Source organism: Quercus suber, unplaced genomic scaffold (assembly GCF_002906115.3).
Source record: "Quercus suber isolate HL8 unplaced genomic scaffold, Cork oak 2.0 scaffold_570, whole genome shotgun sequence".
Lineage (NCBI taxonomy): Eukaryota > Viridiplantae > Streptophyta > Magnoliopsida > Fagales > Fagaceae > Quercus > Quercus suber.
The window spans coordinates 173146-194980 of NW_027070015.1; the positions used below are offsets into that span (position 1 = coordinate 173146).

A 21835-nucleotide genomic window follows, 5' to 3' on the forward strand; every position below is an offset into this window, starting at 1 on the left:
GTTTACAAAAATGCTCTTACCATACGCATGTTTCGGTTAGTGCTCGAGAGTCGAGACCCTCAGGAGGCTTAAATGAGTTGGGCCGAAGTTGGGCTTTAAGATTTGTATCCCAAAAAAAAAAACACAAAAAACAAAAATTGAAAACAAAATGCAAAAATAAAACAGTTCTCTAGCACCAAGTTATTGCTCCAAAAAAAATTTACTTGAGTGTTACCGAAAGCAGTAGAACCTCTTTTCATCTCCAAAATTGGGCCTCAGTTAACCCCTTATATATTCCCCCTCTTTTATAATGGTGTAGTACAATTTTTGAGAAGAGAATATATGAGTTTTGAGTTAATTAAGGAATATTTTGAGCCGTGAGACATGGATCGGGCAATGTATGGGTCCCTCTCACTCAACCCTTTCCTTATCATAATTTAGAGATAATGAAAGCACTAAAAGCATATCTTAGCCCCAAACCACAATATCTTTTATCTATAATAATGTTTCTGAGTAAAGTATTGTCCTTAAAAAAATTTTAATGAAATGAATGTGTGTGACCCTCGTTCTCATTTTTTTTATTTGGTTGTTGTCAAATTAAAACTTTGTTAAAAGCACTTTGTTATGCCTAAGATACTCCAATTGCAAGTTGGTAATCATGGGGATACCATTTGTCCCAAAAATAGGACCCACGGGGTCTATTTTCGGAATTACAGTGGGTATATAGGCTCCTTTTTTAGGCACATAAGCCAAACTAGTTTAGCTTTATTAAGCTAAGCTAGTCCAAGCCTAGTTATATGGGATCGTACATGCAATCTTTAGGGTTAATTTTATAGGCACATATAATATAAAAACTAATAGTAATAAACTTTGGTGTCACATTATCTAAACCAAAATGAATGGAGTATAATATAAGATTAGTAAATTTACTAAAAGAAATGCAACAAAAGCACACACATTATTATTATTAGAAAAGAATATTATCTCTCACCAACTTTGGACAAGTGTGTGCCAACCAACACTTTTGTGCATGCATGAGTAGCTAGTAGGCTAGTAGGGTCATCATCGTATAAAGCCTTGTGCTTAGGGAGACATGGACATATGAGAAAGGGTACGATGAATGCGGGCGATTAGAAATTAAAGAAGAAAGATAAACAAACAAAAACAACGCACCAGACAAACACAAATTTTGATTAAAGAAAAACAAAGAATTAGAGAAAGAGAAAGAGAGAAAGAGAAAGATTGAGTTGTGTTTGTCGAGCAGTGATTGGGAGCTGCAGAAAGTAGCCGGCATGAGTCTCGAGGGACTTCTCTTTTTTATCTCTCTCTCTCTCTCTCTTTCTCTCTGCTTCACACACTGTGACTATAGCAGTGTTTTTTTTTAATGGATACACAGAAAGAAACACACAGTCTCTCTCTCTCTCTCTCTCTCTCTCTCTTCTTTATTTTTTTTGGCCTGAGAAGTAGTAAACACATTTTTCATTTTTTTGGCTTGTATTGGCCTTTAATTAAAGTGAGGTTAATTATATTCAGCGACAAATGTTGGTGTGACATTTCAGTATCCGTATCATAATGTTAACTAGCTTTCCTTTTGGAAAAAGAAAAGAAGAATTCAATCCCCACGTGCACTCAGCAAAGCGTGGACGCTCACTTATTCACTCCTCATCGGTATGGTGAAAAATAAGCAACTTTACGTATCCACTATAATCTTGTAAGTTTCTCACCAAAAAAAGAAATGATTCTCTTAGACAAGTGACTAATATCTAGGTAATGAAACTATTATTCATTTAAATTATTAAAAAAAAAATAGGTGAGTGTCAAATGGATTGATTAGGTTGAGTTTTTCATTACAATCAATCAGCTATTGTTTATTTGTTTTTGTTAATTCTCAATACAATGGGACTTGCCTAATTCTTCCTTAACGAGTGCATTCGAATGCCCGTTAGCATATTTTATTAAAAATATTAGACTTTTGTTAACGCATGTCAAAGTACATCATGGAATGTGCAAAAATTGAGTCTAGTGCACTAGATCCATTTATGATGAATGAAACTCAAGATTGTTTAACAATCAAATGTACGAGTCTTGAATATATAATCTTGTTTGGTGATAACCTTGAACTCAATTCGTGTTTGAAATAAAATTTAATAAATTAGTCTAAACTTTTAATACTCAACTCAACTTGACTAATTTACAACCTTAATTTCAAGTTGAGATTCAAATATGTGACATTCCAATAGAAGCCAAGGTAAACTAAATTTAAAGGTTAGGAAAAAGTGATAAAAAGTAAGGGTAATCTTTTTCCCACTAACCCTCCCTTTTTTTAAGCTGAAATTAAACTGGGAAACCAAAATGTGAAGCTTGAAATTTTTCCCATCATTTTTTAAAAGCAATACTAAAAAAAAAAATATTTAAATGTGTTATTAGAAAAATTAATGTCAATAATAATAAGAATATTGATAATTTTAGGTTCACTATATTTTAATTAGTTTCATTAATCTTTGTGAATTAGAGGTTAAAATTAAAAATGGAGAACACATTAATTGATTTAATTTTTTTTTCGGAATAACTTCCTTAAGAAGTTGCTTTCAAACACAATGTATTCTCAAACACAATGTATTCTCAAACTTATTATTTTCACTTTTTCTTTCATATTTTAGTCTCTCCTTAAAAGTTCCAAAAGTTCCAAGAGTCTCATATCATAATGATATTTCCTATTTTTCTTTATAAAAAAATTCAAAATTCAAGTATTCCACCTCCATTATTAATCTATTATAGCTATAAAAATATTATTTTTTAGATCTTCCTAGAAATAGAAAAAAAAAAAAAAATCTATTAAACAATAATTTTCACGAGAGTTTAGTTATCAACAAAAACTACCACCTTTGGCAATTATAAAAAATGTTGTCACTCTAGAATTATTGTTGTTACTTGTTACTGATAACAAGAGCAATCAGACACCGAATGTCAGTATGTGTAACCCAATTTTCCGAATTAGATATTTCAACGATCATTTTCAATGTCATATTCATTCACATTACTTCCAAACACAAAGAGCAAGAGGATGTATGGCAAAATATCAAAATTCCATGTGGCCATGTTGGGAGGGTGACTATCGATTATTGTAAATACGATTGCACGTTAACAAAGTGAGACAAGTATCTCAAAAAAAAAAAAAAAAGTGATATAAGAGGGAAGAAGAATATGACACATAGGAAGTGGATTTTTAAACTTCAATACCAATACTCTTGATCAGAAATTTAAAAAAAAAAAATGTTAAGGTTAAAAAAAAGTATAATAAAAACTAAAAATTAGTTATGAGTTCTAATTAGCTCAATTGATAAAATTTCTGATGATTGAATAAATAAATTAGGGTTCAATTCCCACCTACATAAAAACCGATTGATATCTCAATCTACTAATAAAGAGCGTAATCATCATAAGCGAATGTTATAAAATAGGGATAATTACAATTTACCCACCTGTGGTTTGACCCGATTTCTATGTGCCTACCCGTGGTTTAAATTTTGACACTTTACCCACCTGTGATTTCCTCCGTTAAGGCTCTGTTACCCACATCTGTTAAAAAGAAGGCTAAATATGTATTTTTGCACAATTTTTATGTCTCTCTCCTCCCAAAACATAAAACACATAAAAATTCATGAGAAAACAAGATCAAAATGTGCTATTGGTAAAAAATATTATGCAATTTCTTAGAACTTCAACTTGTATTTGAACTTATCATCTCAACTGCAAATAAACTAATTATACGACTGAAAGCATAATAAAGCCAAGAAAAATTAGATAAAAATTAAAACTCCTAATCTAACTCAACAACGTTCAAATAAATCAAATCAAATCTCCTACTCCTCATGTCCAAAAACTAGAAACCCAGAAAAGTAGAAAACCCAGAAAATTTTCTGGGTTTTCTACTTTTCTGGGTGTCCCTTTGAAAATTTCAAACACCTTCTCCACAGAGTCGCCCATCTCTGAATCACTCTTGGATTTCAAGCTCTCCATACACAGCGCGAGCAGGTCAAGCTTCAAGGCCTTGAGAGCAAGCGGATCAAACACATTGGGATAAAAGCTCAAGCCCATCAAATCAGAAGCCATCGGCTTCTTTTTCTTATCACCTTTGCTGCTCATAACCAATTGGTTCAGACCCAACAACCAATAGAAATAAAATTTAATAAATTAGTCTAAACTTTTAATACTCAACTCAACTTGACTAATTTACAACCTTAATTTCAAGTTGAGATTCAAATATGTGACATTCCAATAGAAGCCAAGGTAAACTAAATTTAAAGGTTAGGAAAAAGTGATAAAAAGTAAGGGTAATCTTTTTCCCACTAACCCTCCCTTTTTTTAAGCTGAAATTAAACTGGGAAACCAAAATGTGAAGCTTGAAATTTTTCCCATCATTTTTTAAAAGCAATACTAAAAAAAAAAATATTTAAATGTGTTATTAGAAAAATTAATGTCAATAATAATAAGAATATTGATAATTTTAGGTTCACTATATTTTAATTAGTTTCATTAATCTTTGTGAATTAGAGGTTAAAATTAAAAATGGAGAACACATTAATTGATTTAATTTTTTTTTCGGAATAACTTCCTTAAGAAGTTGCTTTCAAACACAATGTATTCTCAAACACAATGTATTCTCAAACTTATTATTTTCACTTTTTCTTTCATATTTTAGTCTCTCCTTAAAAGTTCCAAAAGTTCCAAGAGTCTCATATCATAATGATATTTCCTATTTTTCTTTATAAAAAAATTCAAAATTCAAGTATTCCACCTCCATTATTAATCTATTATAGCTATAAAAATATTATTTTTTAGATCTTCCTAGAAATAGAAAAAAAAAAATCTATTAAACAATAATTTTCACGAGAGTTTAGTTATCAACAAAAACTACCACCTTTGGCAATTATAAAAAATGTTGTCACTCTAGAATTATTGTTGTTACTCGTTACTGATAACAAGAGCAATCAGACACCGAATGTCAGTTTGTGTAACCCAATTTTCCGAATTAGATATTTCAACGATCATTTTCAATGTCATATTCATTCACATTACTTCCAAACACAAAGAGCAAGAGGATGTATAGCAAAATATCAAAATTCCATGTGGCCATGTTGGGAGGGTGACTATCGATTATTGTAAATACGATTGCACGTTAACAAAGTGAGACAAGTATCTCAAAAAAAAAAAAAAAAAGAGTGATATAAGAGGGAAGAAGAATATGACACATAGGAAGTGGATTTTTAAACTTCAATACCAATACTCTTGATCAGAAATTTAAAAAAAAAAATGTTAAGGTTAAAAAAAAGTATAATAAAAACTAAAAATTAGTTATGAGTTCTAATTAGCTCAATTAATAAAATTTCTGATGATTGAATAAATAAATTAGGGTTCAATTCCCACCTACATAAAAACCGATTGATATCTCAATCTACTAATAAAGAGCGTAATCATCATAAGCGAATGTTATAAAATATGAATATCTTTCGTCCCAAAAGATCATCCAAATTACTCTTCAAAGAAACTCATTTATGTCACCTAGAAATCTTCTTCACTCCCCCATTTAAGACGATTTTTGTGTCAAAACCAATAAACTCTTTCCAATAATGCCTATTTAGAGGCTCCAATTTATTTATTTATTTTTTTTACATTTTCTTCTTTTGGCTGGGAATCCCAATTCTCAAGTTTGAAATAGACCAGAATAAAATGGGGTTTTTTTTTAAAATAGAATACACTATACTCTACCCTTTTTTAAAGCAAGTATACTCCACTTTATGTATAACAAAATTATAAATTGTTATGTCAAGAAAATGAAGTAACCATGACAACTCCATTCATCTCTTATATGTTATGGTTTCAACTGTTTTAGTAAATATATATATATATATATATAAAATTCTTAGTAATGAAGCTGTGGCTGCCATTTTTTTGTCCATTGCATTTGTCACCGAATTAAGGGTGTCATGTTGCCATCAATATGTATTTGCCACTCATGGCCATTGGCTAAATTTATCCTTTCATTTTAGGCTCTTATTGTGAGTTTGTTATATGATAATGGCGTCCCATTCCATCATCGAACATGAAAAAAAGGGCCATTTCAGCTGTTATTTATTCTTATAACATCTTGAAAAAAAAAAAAAAAAAAAGAACAACAAACTTTTAAAAAATGAGATAATGACTTATCATCTTATATTAAAACGGAGCTGCTTGTAGATTTTGACTTCCAATACTCTCTACATTTAGTAGTCCATGCCAAAATGGTTCAAAAAGAGGTCACAAATCACAATTACAATATCTTTATGGTAATTTGATAATTAAGAGAGAAATGATTTAAACCCTAATTGTTTTTATTGGAAACACCAAGAAATATTAATTGAACTATAATACTCTTAGTGCAACAACATTAGTGCAAGAGCCCAAAAAGACACAAATAAATTATTGCAACGCTATAGTTTACAGTTCATAGTTCACTAGTCCAATGATTTCACAATAAAAAACAAAATTGAAAGAAATAGTTTTGACAATAATAGAATAATAACTAGCATCTCAAATTTTATCTTGAAAGACATAATCATGGTAGGATTACTACATTGGCAGATGGTGTTTGTTTTTTTCTTAATTTTTTAAAAATAGTTTTGGAAAATATGAGAATGTGTTACAGGAAAAAATTAACGCTACAAGCATATTACATAAATTTTATACAAAAAATTATCTTGACTAAAAACAAATAAAATAAATGAGTTAATATAATTTATTTAACTGTTTTACATAAAATTTTTTTTCCTGAAATCAAGAAGAAAAAGGTTATTAATAACAAGCACACAAATTATGGGTGTTGAATAAAGAATGTTACCCTCAAGGTCATAGTCAAATACAATGATAGATAGATTGTTAGTAGGTGATGGACCTAGTGGAGGGAGCAAAGAGATTGACAAATCAATTATTGGTGAGTATTTGCATTTTACTGCAGGACGCTGTATAAATCACAGTAACGGCTCTAGAAAAAATTTTTAGGATAGCTATTAAAAAATTTTAAATTATACAAAATTAATAAATAGATAACTTGAATTTATTAATATCACCCAAAAAAAAAAATACCCAATACATGAAGTGCTACAATTTCTTTCTATTAACAAAGACAAAAAGAATAAAAAAGTATCATGCATGATAATATTTAAGCATTTAGGTGAACATGATTATGCATTTTACATTTTTTTTGGGGGAGATTTGCATCACTGCTCTAAAGAGAGATAAATATTTGATATTCTAAAAATGTGAAGTATGAGAATAACGAGTCCAAATTTTCTGTCTCACTTTTGCTGCTCCACTCTATACTCCACCAATAAATACTTGCCACATGTTCACCTAATTAATTAAATACTACTATTAATTAATAGCTATAGTATTAATAAGTCAATAATGATAGTATTTAATTAATTGGGTGAACACGTGGCAAGTATTTATTGGTGAAATATAGAGTGAAGTAAGAAAAGTGAAATAGAAAATTTGGACTAAAACAACCCAAACAAGAAAGTGATATTTGAAAAATGGTTGTATTTATTATACACAAATTATTTTACAAAGTTTTACACACAACCCAGAAAAACTAAATTCACAGTTTTTTGGTGGTGTGTAAAACAGCTGAGAAATGCTAATGTCACAAAAAGTTATACAACTTTTATCATAACTAGTCACGTGGTGAGTTGTGAGTGGTGAAAATGTGGACCATAAACTCACTAATTTTTATCCACCACTCACAATTCGGCATAACAAGTTGCGACAAAAATTGAAAAACCTTTTGCGACAGTAATCTTTATCAAAACAGTTTGCATATGATAAGTATTTCTCTTAAAACAAAACAAAACAAAACAAAACAAAAACAAGAACAAAAGTTGACCCGCGGATCAACCCAACCCAAACGACCTTAGCAATTGCCAATTAGCAAGTAACAACAAAGAATAAATAGAATGCCCATATTTTCCCTGCTCCCCCGCTACAACAGTTGATTGGGGTAAAAGCCTTGTTTTTTAATGGAGGAATGCCCGTGCACTGCAAATGTCAGTACGAAACATACAATTCAGAATTCATGTAGAGAAAAAGAGGCCAGGATAGTTTAGTAAATTAGAGGTTACTACCGAGAGAGAGAGAGAGAGAGAGAGAGAGGAGTGTAATCTTTGATGTGGTGGGGGGGCCTGGGGGCTATGCAGTGCAGCAGCGCCAAAGGTGCAGGTTACTGTTGCATTGTCGAGCAATATTACAGACACAACAGTTTTTCTTAACAAATTTTACAAAATGTTGAGTTGGAACTTTGTATGTTTTTATTAATTCTCGTAATGTCCACCACTGATACTACTTTAGTATGCATAGTTAACAACTTGCTGCTGCCTCACATTACTGTAAAATTTGTCACGAGTGAATTTTGTTGTACCTCCGGGCTTATTTCTGTAATGTCACTATTGTATGTGCAATGTCTCTCTCTCCCACAGTTTGAGTTTGTCACCCATAAACTTTTCCAATCCACTCGCCTATCCTTCTTTCATGGAGACCCAGGGCCCCAGCTACAGAATGGTTTCGGCTTTTTCTATGTATCCTTCTTTTTGGGTACAATTATAACACTCAAAACAGGAAAATGTTGACACCACAAAATTTTACACAATTTTAGCCATAACTCGTCCCGTGGTGATCAATTGTGAGTAAGTTCATATGAGTCCACACTTTTATCACTCACAACTCGTCATATGACGAGTTGTAACCAAATTTTTGTAAAATTATGTGATCCTAGCATTACTCCTCAAAACAGCTACATAATTCTTTTTTCTTTTCTTTTTTTGGTAAAATTATAATCCTCAACCTAGCCCATAATTTGGCTGCTGTGTTATGCTTTACCATTTATGTCATATGAAGAACCTTAACTTCATCTCAAAAAAAAAAAAAAAAAAGAACCTTAACTTTTTCCTTTTCGAGAGCTATAAGGAAGTAGCAATTAATCTATATGTTATTGTGTTCAGTTGTGCTGTACTCATTATAAATAAGTTGGGCTCTATATGTATTCTTTTTGGATACAATTATAACCCCTCAATCCAGCTGAATATTTTTTTTCCTAGAACAATAATAAACCTTAACCTAGCCCATAAGCTATAATCATGTAATGTTTTCATGTAAAGTTTGAAAACTTATAGATAATTGTTTTCTCGTAAATACCAATCGATAGCATAATTCACGTTACCAACAGTTTCGCAAGACCACACACTGACACAAAATCATGAATCATCCTTTTCTGTTCATAATTAAAACTTTAAAATGTATTATTGAAGCAAAAGGTAGTAGAGTAAGACCCTACTTTCTACCACTTTTTGCATGCGAGAGCTTATAATGTAAAATTGATGAATCTCATTTTATATACTTATTGCATATTTTAAATTATTAAACACTTTTTTTAATAAAAAATTATTAGATACTTTTAGAGTAATATTTCTTCCTCTCTCATCATAAATTTAAGAGAATCCATTATTATGTTACCGTAATACTAGCGAGTGAGCATTGCTCATGGAGTATTGAATAATTAGTTGATATTTATTATAGTTGCAACATGAACAATTATACTTTTTTTTTTAGAAATATAAAAAATTATTTAATATACTTCTAAAGCAATATTGACTCCTCTTACATAAATAGTGAATCTCATTATAAATTTAATTAGTAAAACCTATTAGATAAGATGAATGAGTATTACTCCAAAGTACTAAACAATTCAAACCATTACAATAACCATTGATTATTCATTAAAATGTTTATAATTTAAGGAAAGAAAATTTTTCTCTTTAACCAAAATCTGATTTTTTTTTTTTTTTTTATAGGAAAATCATAGAATTACAAACATTTTTAAATTTTTTTTTTTTTTTTACAATTGCTGATGTAGTGAGTAATTATTGGTTTTATATATACAATAGGATTTGGTTTTTTTGGTAAAACATATGTATTCATTTATGTAATGTATTATAAACCCAGTTTAAAACACTAGTATTACTATTTTCGTGTGTGTTCTAAAAAGTATTACTGCTTACTAAAAAAAATTTAAATAAAATTTTCTACCTTCTTGTTACCTATTATTAATTTTTTTTAAATAAAAAACTAGTGTCTCATCATAAAGTAATCCAACATTCAAACATTTATGAATGTTGGATTACTTTTGAATTTTGTATTTGTCTAAAACAAAAAATAAAGGGGATCTGCATAGACATATCAGTGAAGCATTGCTGAAGGATTAATATATATACTTTCTGTTGGCTGAACAAAAACACAATTAAAAAGGCGCTTGAATTGCACTCCCTTATTCGGTCGAGTAGAAACAGTATCTCCAGAAAAATATAAAGAACAAAGAGTGATCAGACTTGAGATATAGGAAGACTGGAAGAGTGGGACTGCTGAGAGCTCTCTGAGTCACTGAGTCCTAACAACTAACAACACGCCCACGATAGTTGCTGCCAAAAAGTCTCAAGGGTCCCAACTTTCACATTGACAACTCTCTCCATCCATTTCTCTTTTGTTTTTGTATTGATGAACCTCTGTGGCACTGTCTGGTCTGATATCTCAATTCTCAAGCCTCCAGTGAATACAACACAACTGAAAGAAGATTACCCATTAACACAACAGGACCATTTTCTGCTGGACCATTTACAACTTTTTCCTCGTTACCTTATATGTACCCTTTCTTTTTTTTCGTATATGTTAAGCGAATACAAACATGGATGTCCGTCGAAAACATCATAAATTGTCAGTTGACTTAAAAGGGTTTTTATTTTTTTGTAAAACGATGCCATAATATGGATAAACACGAATCATTCTGTTACAAAATAGCTTGATTTTATCAAAAGCCATCAAAGTCTCCTACAATCATACTTAAAGACTGTTGCTAAATGCTAATATATTACCCTTTCTAAAAAAAAAAATGTCAAGGCAATAAATAATGTGATTTTTAATGTAGGTAAACAAAAGAGGTTATAAATGTGCTTAGCTTTAAATGAGTTGCTTTATTTTCTTTTCATGAGGATGGCTAGCCCAATGGTAGCTTGCTATTATTATTATTATTAATTGGGGAAATATCTTTTTTGTGTTGTACACTATGAAGTATTGAATGAAAACCCCCCTTTTGTCTGGGTGGAGGGCCTCACCCACAGTGATAGAAATTATGAATAAAAAAAAGAGAGAAAAAGATAAAGCAAAGGAGAGAGAGGGGTGGGGGAGAGTGTGGGTTCTGTACTGTCTTAGCCTGTCCCCCCCACCCAACACAGTTTCTCTCTCTTAACAGTCTTAAGTCTAAAAGCCACTACTCTCACATTGGCTTTTTTTGCCTTTTGCTTCTGTGCTTCCTATGCAATTGTCTATGTCTGCTGCTTCTGCTCCCTCTTCTCAGTACCTGCAAATGGGGGAGGAATCATACTTTGAATTTCTTGTTATTATTTGATACCCACCTCTTTTCTTATCATCTTTTAGCCCTTTGGCTTGGTATCCTTCCAAACATGACTTTCTTGTTGTTTTCTATTCATATGCTTCCACTCCTCTCCTATTTTTGCTTTGTGGGTACCCCTTAAAAAAAAAAAAAATGAATTCCTTGTTTTGATTTGACCCCATTTCCCAAACCTATTTTTGCTTTGTGGGTACCCCTTAAAAAAAAAAAAAATGAATTCCTTGTTTTGATTTGACCCCATTTCCCAATTTCTTATTGGTTTTGGTTTTGTGCTATGACCACTTGACTACTCTCATCCCCTCCTTTTTTTTTCCCTATATTTATTTTTTATTTTTCATATTCTGGTGGTGTTGGGTTGGCTATTTGGCTGCACTTGTATTGAGCCACACAAGAACCAACTCTGGGTATTCATGGAAATTGATCTGAACCATGCAGTGAGTGAGGTGGAGAAGAATGCATATTGTAATGGGAATTGTGGCAAGGTTGGCTGTGTCTGTTGTCTGTCCTCTTCTACTTCTTCATGTTCTTCCAATTCATCTTCGCCTCCCAATGTGTCTTCTTCCATTTATTTGGAGCTCTGGCATGCTTGTGCTGGCCCTCTCACCTCTCTGCCCAAGAAAGGAAATGTGGTTGTCTACTTCCCTCAAGGTCACTTAGAACAAGCTGCCTCAGCCTCTCCTTTCTCACCCATGGAGATGCCAACCTTTGATCTCCAACCACAGATCTTCTGCAGTGTTGTAAATGTCCAACTCCTAGTGAGTTCTGAAATTTTTTGCCTTTTTAAGTTTTGATTGAATTGTGTGTGCTTTCTTCTTTGTAAAGTTCCTCCAATTTAGCTCACACACAATTTCATATTCTTTTTGCTTAGTTATGATGTTTGTTCTCTTTTGAAACAGGCAAATAAGGAGAATGATGAGGTCTACACACAGGTTACTTTGCTTCCCCGTCCAGAGGTATGATTCTATTGCTGCTTGGTTTTTAGCAAATATTAGTATTTTATTTCAATAGAAGAAAAAAATAAAAATCAATGTTCTAGTGACTTCTTAGATTCTTGTTGCTTTGAGATTAAATTCTCTGTTACAGTACACCTTTGTTCTAGGAGGGTAAAAAAAATGTCTCACACAGTGCACAGAGCTCCCACTTTTATGGGGTTTGGGAGAGGTGATATTTTGATGATGATGATGCCAATTTTGTTTGTTTTGTAGTTGGTGGGAAAGAATTCAGAGGGAAAAGAGCTTGAGGAGTTAGGGGTGGATGAGGAAGGGGGTGGAGGATCACCCACAAAGTCTACTCCCCACATGTTCTGCAAAACACTCACTGCTTCTGATACCAGCACTCATGGAGGCTTCTCTGTTCCTCGTAGAGCTGCTGAAGACTGTTTCCCTCCTTTGGTGTGACTTTAAAGATATTATATCCTCTCCTTTTCTAAATAGATGATTTAACTGAGTCACTCTGATTAAATTGATTTGTAAAATTGATTGGATTTCCTTTATTGTAGGATTATAAGCAGCAGAGGCCCTCTCAAGAGCTTGTTGCAAAAGACCTGCATGGCGTGAAATGGACGTTTCGACATATTTATAGAGGTAATGCTGATAGAACTCTGTTGAGGTTTAATTGACAGAAACATTGATTGATGAGTGTGATTTTTATTTCTTTTCAGGTCAGCCAAGGCGGCATCTGCTCACTACAGGATGGAGTATTTTTGTAAGCCAAAAGAATCTTGTTTCAGGGGATGCGGTGCTCTTTCTAAGGTATATATGCTTATCAAAATTCTAGTGGCATTTGGTCATCACATGGTTGTCAGTACATTTCCTTTCTCATAGGAATGAAGGCATATTTTATTTCACCTTTTCTTAATGAAGAGTATCTATTATACCATGAAATAAAATAAAATAAAAAAATCTACATATCTCAAAATGTCAGAATTTTTTTTTAAAGGACATATCAGAATTTTTCTATTCATGTAGAGAAATAGACAAAATTCATTTGCTACCTAATTGAACTAAACAAGTAACAGACATTTAGGGGGGCAAAATTTTCAATGCCATGCCTACAAAGTAACATGTTCCATTTAGTGTCCACATGTGCCCCAATGTGTCCACCATCTAGTTATATTAATGTCTTCAAACATTTATGATGGTCTTTCTAGGGGTGAAAATGGAGAGCTGAGATTGGGAATTAGAAGAGCTGTTCGACCAAGAAATGGTCTTCCTGATTCAATTATTGGCAATGAGAATTCTTATCCAAAAGTGCTTTCACTAGTGGCCAATGCAATATCCACGAAGAGCAAATTCCATGTTTTCTACAGTCCAAGGTATTACCTACTGGCCATCATCTGCTTATTTTATCTAAGAAAACGTACCTTTTAAACTATTGTTAAAATTGTTGTGTCTTCCATAATATGTTTCCTATCAACTTAATTGACAGTCTTGTTTCTCAGGTAACTTTGGTAGTTGATATCAATAGTAAATATGATTGCAGTGGATTTTTTTTTCTTACTTAAATCTTCTCTAGCTAAGAATTTAATCTGTTAATTTAGGTCATGTATGTTTTATGGTTCATTGAAGCTTTTGAATTAAGGCCTGAGTTAAGGCTTGTGTGGTTACTAAGATGATGATAGCCTGTAGAGGAAGTCTTGACAAACCAGATGACTGAATTATTGAGTATGCTAGTGTATTTTATATTCACCACATGATCCAAAGGGCAAGATTTAACAAAGGCAATGAAACATAAGTGTGGATTATAAGCGAGGCCAATTTGAACATATGTGCTAGAAAGAAATAAAGAAACTGAGAAAGAAAAGGGAAACTGAAGCATGTTCTTTGTTCCTTGTAAAGCAAAATAACACAAGCACTAGCAACAGAGTGCTGCCAAGAGAATATAACTTATCTTAGTAGGGTGAGAGAGAATGCTTTGAATGAAAGCAACTTAATTGAGATTGTAGAATATGGCTACAAATCACACGTCTTGCCTCCATGAATGTGTGGGCAATTCTTTTATACATGGATGTTTGACGTTTATGATAAGATGAAGAAATCTTATCATAAACTATACAAATGTGAGTAGTCCTACATGTTTTTTGCAAAGTCTGCTGATGGGTTTGGGAGCTTCCATCTTTGTACTATGGATCCAACCATGTCAGTTTTCTAGGAATCCTCCAATAACACCTCTCAGGGCTTCTCTCTATCTTACGTTAAATGTGCACAATGATTAAAGGATGACTTGCATTCTCCCACCCTAAATTATAAGGTCAATTGCAATGTCCTCTTTAAACTTCAAATCTCGGCAACCAACCTTCTAGATTATGGGGTCAAGTTGCAATGTCCCTCTACCTTTAAAGTTTCTCTAATTTCCATTTACCTTCAAATTCACACACTTATCACATTTCACATGATCATGTGGTTTTTTAAAAAAACATTTTTATCACATGATAAGCATGTTAAAATTTAGGTTAATATGACTTAAATTGAAAGGATTCTACTAGTGGGGGCATTACAACTAATCACATAGTTTAGGGGTTGATTGTTCGAATTTAACTTTTTGAGGGAACATTGCAAATGATCCTATTGTTTAGGATGTGAAAGAGATTAACCTCGATAGTATGATAACCAGGCCCTCAGCATTGGGCAGGTTGCCCCTTGGTTGTCTTATCAAACAGCTCCAAAAGAGCCGAATATGCTGTTTGTTGTAGACCATGAAGTTGATGTGAGGGCGGAAGAGCATTTGAGTGTGGAATCATGGAAATGCTCAACCTTAGGAGGTTTAAAAGGTTTCAATCATGTAGGAAGCTGGAAAGATCTGTGCTACGACATCCAAAAATTTTATATAATTTTTAATATATATAACACATTGAAAATAGAAATCTAGAATTTGTATTACAATATATAAAATTTAAAATATTAGTATATCTAATTTACATATATTAGAGATAAAGAATGAGAAATTAGTCATTGAATAGGAATTCTAAATACCTCTCCATGTGACCTTTATATCAAGCTATAGTTTTCCCCCTTTTTCCCTCTCTTCCCCCAACCACAACGGGGAACTCATTATGATAACTCTCTTGTTTTATATTCTATTTGGGCATTTTGAAGTCTTCCCATTTTAAGCATACTTGGTAAAGCATATGCTTGGAGAGAAATAACTTTGTAACATGTTCTGTTCAATGCTGAACTGCAGGGCAAGTCATGCAGAGTTTGTCATACCCTACCAAAAATATGTCAAAAGCATCACCAATCCAGTGACAATTGGGACAAGATTCAAAATGAGATTTGAAATGGATGATTCACCAGAAAGAAGGTCTTCTTTGATTTCATTTGATTACATGACATGAACAATATTTTTGCCTCATGATGATTCTCTTCTCAGGATATAATATCAGATTCTGCTTCCTCACAGGTGTAGTGGTGTAGTCACCGGAGTAAGTGACATGGATCCCTACAGGTGGCCTAACTCAAAATGGAGATGTTTGATGGTGAGCTTTGTTGTTTTTCTTTAAATATTATCAACTATAGTGAATGTACTTAAGTTTGAGATACCATTGAATTTTACTCGGATGATCTTTTATAGTTCATTTTCTTGATTTAAGTTAGCACAAAGTCCCCCAACCCCCAAACAAACAAACAAAAAAGAGCTAAAATAAACACCTTCACATCAAAATTTGACATCATGATTTAATCACCATTCTGGAACCTAGTAATTACCTAGGGAACCACTCTTTACATGAAGATTATTGTGTCCATCCAAATGAATTTTTGGTCTAAAATTGAATTAAATATGGCTATGGCAGGCCCTTCAATGAATACTGTCTTAATGACATTTAAACGCATCTGATGAATACACTACACATGCATTTTTTTTGTGTCACGAAATTCATATTGAAAAACAGGAGTTCTATAATGAACATGACATGACCATTTTAGCATTAATGTCTTCTATAATACACATTAGGTAAGGTGGGACGAGGATATAGCAAGTGACCATCGTGATCGAGTTTCACCATGGGAGATTGATCCTTCTGTTTCTCTCCCACCCTTGAGCATTCAGTCTTCCCCAAGGCTTAAAAAACTGCGGACAGGTCTGCAGCCAGCCCCACCTGACAACCCTGTAACTGGTACAAATCTTTCCAATGAGCTAGTAAAATTAGCACTTAGTTATTTGTATTTTCCTTCAGCAAAAAAAAAAAAAAAAAAAGTTATTTGTATTTTCCATTGAGATAGTCTGATTTTTCTTGCAGCAGGAGGGGGTGGGTTTTTGGACTTTGAGGAGTCTGTAAGATCCTCTAAGGTCTTGCAAGGTCAAGAAAATATAGGTTTCATATCACCCTTCTATGGATGTGATACTGTAAACCGTCCACTGGATTTTGAGATGCGATCCCCTGCACATCAAAATCGAGCATCAACTGGGATAGAAAAGTCTAACATTAGTGAGTTTTTGACGGCTCATCCCACCACCTACACAGGCTTTGTGGAATCTGATAGATTTCCAAAGGTCTTGCAAGGTCAAGAAATATGCCCACTGAGATCACTGACAAGAAAATCTGAATTTAACTTAGATGCTTGGAGAAAACCCAGTCCTGGTTGCAATTCTTTCAACATGTATCAAGCATCCAAACCCAATTTCTATCCACTGGAATCAGAGAACCTTCAAAGCATGTATTTTCATTATAAAGACATCTATAAAGCTGGCTCAGATCCCAGAATGCGCTCTTATGCAAATAACTTAACAAGAGAGAATGTCTCATTCAACCCATCTTCTATTCAGACAGGGGTTATAACAAATGAATTTGGAAAGCCAAATCTACCAAATGAGCATAGGCCAGCAACACACGTGCCTGCTCCTCCCACTTTAGGGACAAATATGAGAAATCCAAAAGATGAAAATTTTAATGGAATTGTGACTGGCTGTAAACTTTTTGGGTTTTCTTTGACTGGGGAAACTCCAAATTCACAAGTTTCTGGTAAGAGGAGTTGCACTAAGGTAAGCTACAATACAAGCAACTTTGGATAGTTACTAGCCTTTTTTACTTCCTTTGCCCACTTATGTTACATAATATGAGTGAAGGTTCACAAGCAAGGCAGCTTAGTAGGAAGGGCCATTGATCTCTCAAGGCTAAATGGATACGGTGACCTCCTGAGTGAACTAGAACGGCTGTTTAGCATGGAAGGCCTTCTACAAGATCCTGATAAAGGATGGCGGATCTTGTACACCGACAGTGAGAATGATGTAATGGTTGTTGGGGATGACCCATGGCAGTAAGTGTCTCTTGTTAGAAATAACCTTCTGCTATTTGTTATACCTAATAACCAGTTTATTGTGTGCTGGTAATCAAATTAAACAGATTTATACACCTGGCCACATTTTTGTTGTAAGAAAAAAATGTGTGTGTGTGTGGGGGGAAGAGAGAGAGAGAGAGAGGTTTGATCTCTCCTCTTACCCCTGAAAATTATTGTAGTAGTAGTAAATGAAAATGAAAACTACCATTATTATTGGTAATAACAACAGTGTTCAACGGCCGTGGCTGAATAAGTTGAGATCAATAAGTTCTCACATTATGGTAAGAGTACATTTCAGAGAGATGCATATAGGGAAATTTTTTTAAAATACAAAAAAGATGGCATCTGGTGAAGCTATTTTGTTTTTCAGTTGATTCATATGGTAGTAAAATTATATGATTTAAACATGTAAAAATAAAAACAAGAGAAGCAGTGGAAGGAAACTGGAGGTAGCGAACTTTACAACACAAACTGATGGCACTATGAACCTTGTTTATTGTGGTTCTTTTGGAAAATCTTAGGTACATATTGCAACTCATTCATGATTTTTGTGGTTGGTTTTTATTTTCTGGTGGCAGCGAGTTCTGTAATGTCGTGTCCAAGATTCATATATATACCCAAGAAGAAGTGGAGAAGATGACCATTGGACTGATCAGCGACGATACTCAGAGCTGTTTGGAACAAGCACCAGTTGTAATGGAAGCCTCGAAGTCTTCATCCGTAGGCCAGCCAGATTCTTCTCCCACTGTAATTAGGGTTTAAGGATTTCTGTTGTATTAGTAAGTATTATTATATGTTTGATCTGTTTGTGTGTGCTACTTATAAACACCCGCTTCTGGCTACCCATCTCCTTTCTGGTGAATTCTAAGTTCAGTGGTTGCTATTATTAATGAAGATATTGAACAATAAATTTGCATGCCTATGCCACAGGGAAGTTCTAAGTTCATTGAACTCTTTCAAACGTTTGGTTTATTCTCATACATACAGAATGTTAGGCAGCCCCGTGGCTGATGCTTTGTTACATATATTAAGGCAGATTGATGTTTTTTACCAACAATTTCTTTAACTTTCTAACCACCTCCTTTGGTACTCTTAAATAAAGAGCCTTTTTTTATTGGTCAAAATTGTTGGTGACTCATTGATGGCTTTACTCTTTGAACTCTTTTGATAAATTCTCCCTGTAAAAATTTTCATATTTTCTTCTTCTTCCTTTTTTCTGTGGGTTTTTTGTATCAATTTTTTGCTTAGTCCGTCCTTTTGACCTAATGAATTCTTTTTCTTTTTTTTTCTTTTTTTTTGGTTTATGTTTCTGTTTTTGTTTTATTAATGGATGGTTCAATGTAAACCCAATAATGACACTTTTCCCTGGGGGAGGTTTCTGGGTTAAAAGAAGAGTCAAGGTCAAACTAATGTGCTCGAATGTAGACGATTTAAAGCTTCGCAGATGTCCAAACACATTATTTTCACAGAGACGCCGAGGAATTTTCTATGTTATGACAAAAAGATTGAGAACAAAATGTCTAAATCCAACAAAAAGACTAAGTACAAATGTCTCATAAGTTTTCATGGATATATGTTCCTTGATTGCCCTACGATCCATCTTTAGGGTTGGAGGCAATGTGTAAAGATCTCGACATCAAGAGATTGAAATCAATTCATTATGGATACAATTGGATTATTATTATTATTTTTTTTTTTTTTTTAACTCATTCATGATTTTTGTGGTTGGTTTTTATTTTCTGGTGGCAGCGAGTTCTGTAATGTCGTGTCCAAGATTCATATATATACCCAAGAAGAAGTGGAGAAGATGACCATTGGACTGATCAGCGACGATACTCAGAGCTGTTTGGAACAAGCACCAGTTGTAATGGAAGCCTCGAAGTCTTCATCCGTAGGCCAGCCAGATTCTTCTCCCACTGTAATTAGGGTTTAAGGATTTCTGTTGTATTAGTAAGTATTATTATATGTTTGATCTGTTTGTGTGTGCTACTTATAAACACCCGCTTCTGGCTACCCATCTCCTTTCTGGTGAATTCTAAGTTCAGTGGTTGCTATTATTAATGAAGATATTGAACAATAAATTTGCATGCCTATGCCACAGGGAAGTTCTAAGTTCATTGAACTCTTTCAAACGTTTGGTTTATTCTCATACATACAGAATGTTAGGCAGCCCCGTGGCTGATGCTTTGTTACATATATTAAGGCAGATTGATGTTTTTTACCAACAATTTCTTTAACTTTCTAACCACCTCCTTTGGTACTCTTAAATAAAGAGCCTTTTTTAATTGGTCAAAATTGTTGGTGACTCATTGATGGCTTTACTCTTTGAACTCTTTTGATAAATTCTCCCTGTAAAAATTTTCATATTTTCTTCTTCTTCCTTTTTTCTGTGGGTTTTTTGTATCAATTTTTTGCTTAGTCTGTCCTTTTGACCTAATGAATTCTTTTTCTTTTTTTTTCTTTTTTTTGGTTTATGTTTCTGTTTTTGTTTTATTAATGGATGGTTCAATGTAAACCCAATAATGACACTTTTCCCTGGGGGAGGTTTCTGGGTTAAAAGAAGAGTCAAGGTCAAACTAATGTGCTCGAATGTAGACGATTTAAAGCTTCGCAGATGTCCAAACACATTATTTTCACAGAGACGCCGAGGAATTTTCTATGTTATGACAAAAAGATTGGGTTCGTTTGGATTGAACTTATTGTTGCTGAAACTGAAAACTGAAAACTGAAAATTGAAAATACTGTAGTAAAATAATTTTTAAATGTGTAAATAGTACCGTGAGACCCATTTTTAATATTTTTTAGTGTGTGAACAGTGTCAAACAGTGCATAAACAGTATTTTTGTCTCCTGAACAGTAAAATCATGTGATTTTACTGTTCACTTTCCGGGAAAAAAAGAAAAAAAAAAAAATGCAAAACGCAAAACGTGGACTCAGCAAACGCTGAGTCCAAACGCCCTCATTGAGAACAAAATGTCTAAATCCAACAAAAAGACTAAGTACAAATGTCTCATTAGTTTTCATGGATATATGTTCCTTGGTTGCCCTACGATCCATCTTTAGGGTTGGAGGCAATGTGTAAAGATCTCTACATCAAGAGATTGAAATCAATTCATTATGGATACAGTTGGATTATTGTTATTATTATTTTTTTTTTTTTTTTATGGATACAATTTGATTGGTAACAGTTTTAGCTTGCCACCAACCAAAAGAAGTCAATACCGTACTAACACTGGCAATATTTTTTAGACCCATACAAATACAAATAATATGTTCTATACCACACAATATTTTTTTATTAAATGCTAATTTTAACCAAGTCCGCCGTTGAATTACATTATTTTTATATATTCTCTAAGTTTGCAAAATTTTAAGATGATTAAAGATCAATAACTGTGTCATTAATTAAATATTTAAAGTTCAAGATTTTGTAGTTTGAAATTATGCATCAAAAATAGGTTTAAGGATCCAATGGTAAATAAAGTTTGATTGGTGTGAAATTTGATGTGCATGTTAAGAATATTAAGAACATGTGATACAATGGTGAGATTTTCAGATTATTATTCCAATAAAAAGTTATTAGGTGGTGTAACATTACTCTACACATACATACACACATATATGTGTATATATGGTGGTGTTACTTAACCCCAAAACTATACACTGGTATCAACCAGTGCTAAAATATTTTGTTTCCCTAGACAAACTGAAATAGCCTCCAATACGAAATTGACTCTCTTGCCACCAACTACAAGCTTACTTATGTTTCTCCCAGACCTTGATAAAAATAAGGTCAAATTACAAATTATATCTTTTAACTTAAACATATTTTTAATTCAATTCTTTAACTTTCATTTTTTTAAATTCCATTCCTTTAACTATATCTTTTTTCTCTCTTTTTTTGTCCTTCCATCAAGTTCCATCCAGTCTCACTATAAGTTTTATAATATTATTTACTTTCCCAAATCAACGCCATTTTGTTTGACATAATGGTACAAATTAAACATAGCTACAAACGATTACATTGTAAACGAATGCAAGTTGAAGGACTGCTAAATTGAAACTTAACATACTAAATTGAAATCGTATC

The 21835-nt window shown here is 33.0% G+C and overlaps 1 protein-coding gene across 2 annotated transcripts; it reads left to right on the forward strand.

Annotated features, from left to right (window-relative positions):
• The first annotated feature begins 11640 nt into the window (after nucleotides 1-11640).
• LOC112032972 (auxin response factor 4) lies at nucleotides 11641-18655 on the forward strand. Of its 2 annotated transcripts, none has more exons than XM_065764572.1 (12): nucleotides 11641-12225; nucleotides 12367-12423; nucleotides 12676-12861; nucleotides 12969-13053; nucleotides 13131-13221; nucleotides 13620-13784; nucleotides 15650-15769; nucleotides 15869-15944; nucleotides 16421-16583; nucleotides 16707-17449; nucleotides 17534-17724; nucleotides 18324-18655. In XM_065764572.1, exons 1-12 carry the CDS (start codon nucleotides 11881-11883, stop codon nucleotides 18505-18507), a joined length of 2406 nt encoding a protein of 801 aa, XP_065620644.1. In that variant the 5' UTR covers nucleotides 11641-11880; the 3' UTR covers nucleotides 18508-18655. The 2 variants fall into 2 exon arrangements, with proteins under 2 accessions (XP_065620644.1, XP_065620645.1); XM_065764573.1 differs by having other exon boundaries at nucleotides 16710-17449.
• Nucleotides 18656-21835: the final 3180 nt, after the last annotated feature.

Excerpts from the sequence above, each read along its gene's own strand:
- LOC112032972 (XM_065764572.1), top strand. The coding sequence starts at position 11,881 with ATGGAAATTGATCTGAACCATGCAGTGAGTGAGGTGGAGAAGAATGCA. Across the intron at positions 17,450-17,533 it reads GTAAGAGGAGTTGCACTAAG|GTTCACAAGCAAGGCAGCTT; the intron begins GTAAGCTACAAT and ends ATATGAGTGAAG. Across the intron at positions 17,725-18,323 it reads GTTGGGGATGACCCATGGCA|CGAGTTCTGTAATGTCGTGT; the intron begins GTAAGTGTCTCT and ends TTCTGGTGGCAG.